General features: G+C 42.3%; 1 protein-coding gene across 1 annotated transcript in view; it reads left to right on the top strand.

The window, feature by feature from the left end:
• tsc22d4 (TSC22 domain family member 4) overlaps positions 1–7,500 on the top strand; it is a gene marked incomplete at its 5' end in the record, with an annotated part of 17,408 nt that overhangs the window by 2,929 nt on the left and 6,979 nt on the right. The window contains one exon of the mRNA XM_080742283.1: positions 6,968–7,050. Coding sequence (XP_080598409.1) covers positions 6,968–7,050 — 83 coding nt within the window. The remainder of the gene's footprint in view (positions 1–6,967; positions 7,051–7,500) is intronic.

The raw sequence follows: 7,500 nt of genomic DNA, 5'->3' as shown, positions 1-7,500 counted from the left end.
GGGATGAAAGCAAACCTTTCCACGAGACCTGGTAGGTCCGGTCCGACAGGTAGGAGGAGAACCACTTTAGTGCCGTCCCGGTGATGCCTAGGTCAACAAGGGTGTCCAGGAGCAGCTGGTGATTCACTGTGTCGAATGCTGCTGATAGATCCAGAAGAATCAGGACTGCAGAGTGGGAGGCAGCCTGGGAAGCATGGAGTGCTTCTGTGACTGCTAGGAGTGCCATTTCTGTGGAATGGGCCGGTTTAAAACCTGACTGGTTGGGATCCAGCAGGTTGTTCTGTGAGAGATGGAGAGAAAGCTGGTTAGAGACCACATGTTCAAGGGTTTTTGAAAGAAATGAGAGGAGGGATACCGGTCTGTAGTTCTTGACGTCCGAGGGGTCAAGAGTTGGTTTTTTGAGGAGTGGTGATACTCTGGCTGCCTTAAAGGCAGATGGGACACAGCCTGAAGTTACAGAGCTGTTGATGATGGCAGTTATGAAGGGGAGTAGGTCAGGTGCGATCGTCTGGAAGAGTGGAGACGGGATTGGATCCAGGGCACAGGTGGTGGGTCTGGAGGAAGTCACTAGTTTTATGACGTCATCTGCAGAGAGAGAGGAGAAGGAGGACAGACAAGTTATGTTGGGGGTACAATTGCGTGTGTTAGACACTGTATTCTGGGGGAGATGGGAGAATGAACTACTGATATCATCAACCTTCTTTTCAAAGTAGGTGACAAAATCGTCCGCTGAGAGAGATGAAGGAGGGGGGGGAGGGGGGGGTTTGAGGAGGGTTGAGAACGTGCTAAACAGTTTCCTAGGGTTTGAGGTACATGATTGAATCTGTGTGTGGTAGAATGATGATTTTGCAGTGGAGAGTGAGAGTGAGAAACCTGACAGGAGTGTGTGAAAGTGAGATAGGTCCTCTGGTTGCTTTGTCTTGCGCCACTTCCTCTCTGCCGCCCTGAGAGGTGTTCGCTCAGTTCTGAGGGTTTCAGATAGCCACGGAGCCGGTGGATTTGGCCGTGCTGGCCTGGTTGAGAGAGGGCAGAGCCGATCAAACGCTGAGGAGACAGAGGAGAGAAAGGAAGATGTTAGAGTGTCAGGAGGGAGAGGGGGAAGGGAGTCTGGGGTTGGGAGGGAGGAGAGAATGGAGGAGGAGAGAGTGGAAGGATCCAGGGTTTTCAGGTTGCGTCGTGTGGTGACAGTCCGAGGGTGGGTCTGTTTAGATCTGTGGACAGTGTTAGCTAGTTGTTGCAGAGTGTTCTGGGTTGGTGTCAGTTTGAGCCAATAACCCAGGACAGAAGCCTCCTTTCACCCCACCCCACTCCACCCCACCCCACACACTTGTGCCAGGTTTTCCACTACAGGGAACTGGGTAGAGTGGTGTGAAAGTGGTACAACACGGTGTACTGAAAAGTATCCACTCTAGAGCAGGTCCAAGCTGGGCTAAGCGGGGCCAAAGCAGTGACGTATAAACGCTGCTGCTACTGATTGGTCGGAGAGTCTGGCTCACGGCTGAGCTGTGTCTTTCAACACAACAACTTGATTTAGGTTTGTGAGTCGCGGCTGCAAATAAAATATACTGTAAAAGCAAAGCCTGTTTGTTTTATATATGTGTTTATAAATATATGTTGATTAGGAAGAATTGTGTTCCCCAGCTGAGTTGAGATTCCACAAAGCACCAAGAACATGATACCAACACAAACAGCGGACATATCTATTGTCGCGAGTCGTAATAAACAACGTACGGCCATCTGTTATTTTATATAGATCTTTATATGGATCTTCTCAGTGAGATGTCTCCTGTTTGTATCTGTAACTGATCTTCTCAGTGAGATGTCTCCTGTTTGTATCTGTAACTGCTTGGGTTAGGGTTAGGGTTAGGGTTAGGTAGAATGTGGACCGTGTTTGTGTTTGTTCTGGCAGTCTACTGATATTCACTAACCAAATGGACCCAGTGCATATAGGCTACAGAACCAAATAGATCCAGCACACACATAAATAATGATAGCAGAGTGCTGTTGTCAGTTTGTCCTGGGTTGGCTCCCATAGAGTCAGTTTGTCCTGGGTTGGCTCCCATAGAGTCAGTTTGTCCTGCGTTGGCTCCCATAGAGTCAGTTTGTCCTGGGTTGGCTCCCATAGAGTCAGTTTGTCCTGGGTTGGCTCCCATAGAGTCAGTTTGTCCTGGGTTGGCTCCCATAGAGTCAGTTTGTCCTGCGTTGGCTCCCATAGAGTCAGTTTGTCCTGGGTTGGCTCCCATAGAGTCAGTTTGTCCTGGGTTGGCTCCCATAGAGTCAGTTTGTCCTGGGTTGGCTCCTATAGAGTCAGTTTGTCCTGGGTTGGCTCCCATAGAGTCAGTTTGTCCTGGGTTGGCTCCTATAGAGTCAGTTTGTCCTGGGTTGGCTCCCATAGAGTCAGTTTGTCCTGGGTTGGCTCCTATAGAGTCAGTTTGTCCTGGGTTGGCTCCCATAGAGTCAGTTTGTCCTGGGTTGGCTCCCATAGAGTCAGTTTGTCCTGGGTTGGCTCCTATAGAGTCAGTTTGTCCTGGGTTGGCTCCCATAGAGTCAGTTTGTCCTGGGTTGGCTCCCATAGTGTCAGTTTGTCCTGGGTTGGCTCCTATAGAGTCAGTTTGTCCTGGGTTGGCTCCCATAGAGTCAGTTTGTCCTGGGTTGGCTCCTATAGAGTCAGTTTGTCCTGGGTTGGCTCCTATAGAGTCAGTTTGTCCTGGGTTGGCTCCCATAGAGTCAGTTTGTCCTGGGTTGGCTCCCATAGAGTCAGTTTGTCCTGGGTTGGCTCCTATAGAGTCAGTTTGTCCTGCGTTGGCTAACTTAACGATTCAGTCGTTACTCAATCGTTAAGTGTGAGTTAGTGGTGCGACTAGATTTTTACCCCGACATGAGACCCTGATTCTGTCGAGAATATCAAACTGGTTTGATATTTTGTCTGAATGAGTACAATGATGGTAACAACCAAAACAGAACGCTTTAGTGAGCCAAAAGCCATTCATTCCCCAAGACGCTGAGCTGCCTGCCTGTTCGCCACTAGTAGCTGTTGGTACGGCTGCGACAGCCCTTTCTTTATTGCACCGCGTATCATAATAGTTCATTATTCCAAACATTCGAAGTTGATAATAAGTTGATAGGATCATTAGGATCAATCTGTGTCGGCTAGACTCAACTGCGAGGAGAGGAGAGAACGAGATGGGACTGAGGGAGGAGGGCGGAGCTCGTTGTGTGTGCATGCAGTGATGGAAAAAGTACTCACATGTTTTACTCAATTAAAAGTATCAATTCTGCAATACTGCGATGCGCCGCGTTGTGAGCTTGGAGATCGGCTATTTTTCACTAAGCCCAATATGGCTAAAGTGGTTAATGTTTTTTATAATTTATATCTGCAAAGTAACTAAAGTTTTCACGTAAATGTAGTGGAATATTTTCCTCAGATGTAGTGGAGTAGAAGTAAAAGTACTGAAAACTGGAAATACTCAAGTAAAGTACACATACCTCAATTGTACTTAAGTAAATGTACTCAGTTACTTGTAAATGTACTTAGTTACTTTATAGGAATCATAGGAACACATGGCTATAATAGGCCTATTTCAGCAAATAAAATGGAATCTTGAACCAGTCTTTACAAAATCTTTAGAGGCATCTCAAACATCTAACGACTGAAATCTTTGAAAAATCATTATAAAGTTTTTGGAAAGTCTTATAGCGTGAGAGGGTAGTCTTCGAGAAATCTTTCCAAATCTGTAAAAAATCTTTTCAAAGTCATTAGGTTTAGAGGACCATGTTTCTCATCATGTATATACTTTATATCATATATATTCATGTATATATGTCTCATATACTTTATATATTCATATATATTCATGTATATATGTCTCATATACTTTATATATTCATATATATTCATGTATATATGCCTCATATACTTTATATATTCATATATATTCATGTATATATGTCTCATCATGTATATACTTTATATCATATATATTCATGTATATATGTCTCATCATGCATATACTGTATATATTCATATATATATTCATGTATATATGTCTCATCATGCATATACTGTATATATTCATATATATATTCATGTATATATGTCTCATCATGCATATACTTTATATATTCATATATATATTCATGTATATATGTCTCATCATGCATATACTTTATATATTCATATATATATTCATGTATATATGTCTCATCATGCATATACTGTATATATTCATATATATTCATGTATATATGTCTCATCATGCATATACTTTATATATTCATATATATTCATGTATATATGTCTCATCATGTATATACTTTATATCATATATATTCATGTATATATGTCTCATCATGTATATACTTTATATCATATATATTCATGTATATATGTCTCATCATGCATATACTGTATATATTCATATATATATTCATGTATATATGTCTCATCATGTATATACTTTATATCATATATATTCATGTATATATGTCTCATCATGCATATACTTTATATATTCATATATATATTCATGTATATATGTCTCATCATGCATATACTTTATATATTCATATATATTCATGTATATATGTCTCATCATGTATATACTTTATATCATATATATTCATGTATATATGTCTCATCATGCATATACTGTATATATTCATATATATATTCATGTATATATGTCTCATCATGCATATACTTTATATATTCATATATATATTCATGTATATATGTCTCATCATGCATATACTTTATATATTCATATATATATTCATGTATATATGTCTCATCATGCATATACTTTATATATTCATATATATTCTGCAATACATATTCTGGGAATTAATCCCCAGGACTTTGTGGCAATTGCCAATGCAATAAATGCAAAGTTTGTCACAGTGTCCCAGTCACTTGAGCCTCTAGAGCGATCGACTCTACCTTCCTTCCTACCATCCCCCCCTTTACCCACTATACCAGTGTGGGAGGTATATAATAGATTGTCCTCCATCAACTGTCATAAATCCCCTGGCCCAGACATGATCCCCCCCTTTACCCACTATACCAGTGTGGGAGGTATATAATAGATTGTCCTCCATCAACTGTCATAAATCCCCTGGCCCAGACATGATCCCCCCTAAAATACTGAAAGAGTTTGCATGTGAGATCAGTATTCCTCTTTGTGACATCATCAACAGGTCATTTGATGAAGGGGTCGTACCTGGACAATGGAAAGAGGCTACTGTTGTCCCTATACCAAAATCTTCCCTATGCAACATAGAGGAATTGAGGCCGATCTCATTAACAGCCCAACTCTCAAAAATATGTGAACACTTTGCTGGGAACTGGATTCTTAATGATATCACGCCAAACCTAGACCCCATGCAGTTTGGCAGCCGACAGAACCGTTCCACAACACACAATCTAGTCAGCTTAATGGATTTTGTGTATAGGTCCAGTGATGTTTCAGGTTCAGTGTGCACTGTAATTACAACTGACTTTGCCAAGGCCTTTGCAGTGTCTCCTTGATCTAGGTGTGAGACCAGGTCTGATTCCATGGATTTGCAGCTTCATGACGGATCGGCAGCAAAAGGTGCGCTACCAGGGACATCTGTCTGATTGGGAATATCCCACATGTGGAGTTGCACAGGGGACCGTACTAGGCCCCATAGTCTTCCTAGCACTGATAAACAGCGCCCTCCAGGATGGACCACACCACTGGAAATATGTGGATGATATGACTATGGCCCAATCGTGGAAGCCCAAGGTACCCTGCACCCTCCAACAGACCCTGAATGGTCTGGACATCTGGGTTAATGAGCACAAGATGAAACTCAATCCAAAAAAATGCAAAGTTGTACATGTTACCTTCATGAGAGAAAAACCGGCCCTGCCAACACTTTCCATTGACCAAAACCTACTAGAGGTTTGTGACACAGTAAAGGTACTGGGGGTCACCATTCAAGCTGACTTGAAATGGGACAGCCAGGTGGACTATATGCTGACCTCAGCCAATAGAAAGCTGTTTGTCCTATGTCGCCTCAAGACATTTGGAGTTCAAGACACAGAATTGGTTTCGATCTACACAGGCTATGTGCGTCCAGTGCTGGAGTATGCAGTCCCAGTCTGGCACAGTTCCTTGACTGCCAACCAGACTAAAAGACTGGAAAGAGTTCAGAAACGGGCTTGCAAAATCATACTTGGCCGGAGATACTCAGGATACACAGAGGCTCTCCGCACCCTCGCATTGTGCACCCTAGCAGAGAGGCGCACCCAACTGTGTCTGGACTTTGCAAGGAAGCTGTTTAAGTCAAACTTCAGAAACTGGTTACCCCCCCCTCAGGAAGGTGATCTCTGGTCGCCAAACAAGGAATGGAGATGACCTGGCCACTCCAACATGCAAAACTGAGAGATACAAGAAATCACCAATCCCATACATGTGCAGACTCTTAAATGATAATGGATTCTAGATTTGTGTTTTTAGGTTATATGGACTTTTAGATAGGCAAATGCATTTTATGATTTTATGATTTTTATTGTAATCAGCAAAATAATTCAGTGTTTTTTAATGGCACCTGTCTTTTTTTAAACATCTGTGATCATGCTGAAAAAGTTGAATAAACATAAACATACTTGAAAATATTCATGTATATATGTCTCATCATGTATATACTTTATATATTCATATATATTCATGTATATACTTTATATATTCATATATATATATTCATGTATATATGTCTCATTATGTATATACTTTATATATTCATATATATTCAAGGTATATATGTCTCATCATGCATATACTTTATATATTCATATATATTCATGTATATATGTCTCATATACTTTATATATTCATATATATATATTCATGTATATATGTCTCATCATGCATATACTTTATTAAAACCTGTCTGTCTGTCTGTCTGTCTGTCTGTCTGTCTGTCTGTCTGTCTGTCTGTCCAGTCTGTCCTCAGACTGTCTGTCTCTCCAGGTGTCTCACCTCCCGACATGAACCAGACTGTGTTCACTCTACCAGAAGACAACAGGTACACGCACGCACGCACACACACATGCACACATGCACGCATGCACGCATGCACACACGCACACATGCACGCACGCACACACACATGCACACATGCACACACGCACGCACGCACACACACACACATGCACACATGCACACATGCACGCATGCACGCATGCACGCACGCACACACACATGCACACATGCACGCACGCACGCATGCACGCACGCACACACACATGCACACATGCACGCATGCACGCACGCACACACACATGCACGCACACCAGGTTTCATAGTGTTGTGGTTATCACGAGTCCAATTTTGACAACCCGCTACCCGCGATCATATAAAATCTAAACCCGCCCGCCCGTCAAACAACAGAATTGTTGCCCGCCTCGCTACCCGTGATTGTGGCGGAGAGAGTCTCAGCCCCTCTAGTATCTCCCTCGTTCCATTGGGATATCCC

The sequence above is a fragment of the Nannobrachium achirus genome (assembly GCF_963921795.1).
Source record: "Nannobrachium achirus genome assembly, chromosome: 14".
NCBI lineage: Eukaryota > Metazoa > Chordata > Actinopteri > Myctophiformes > Myctophidae > Nannobrachium > Nannobrachium achirus.
Note: the sequence above shows the minus strand (reverse complement) of the source record. Positions and strands in the feature narration are given on the sequence as shown.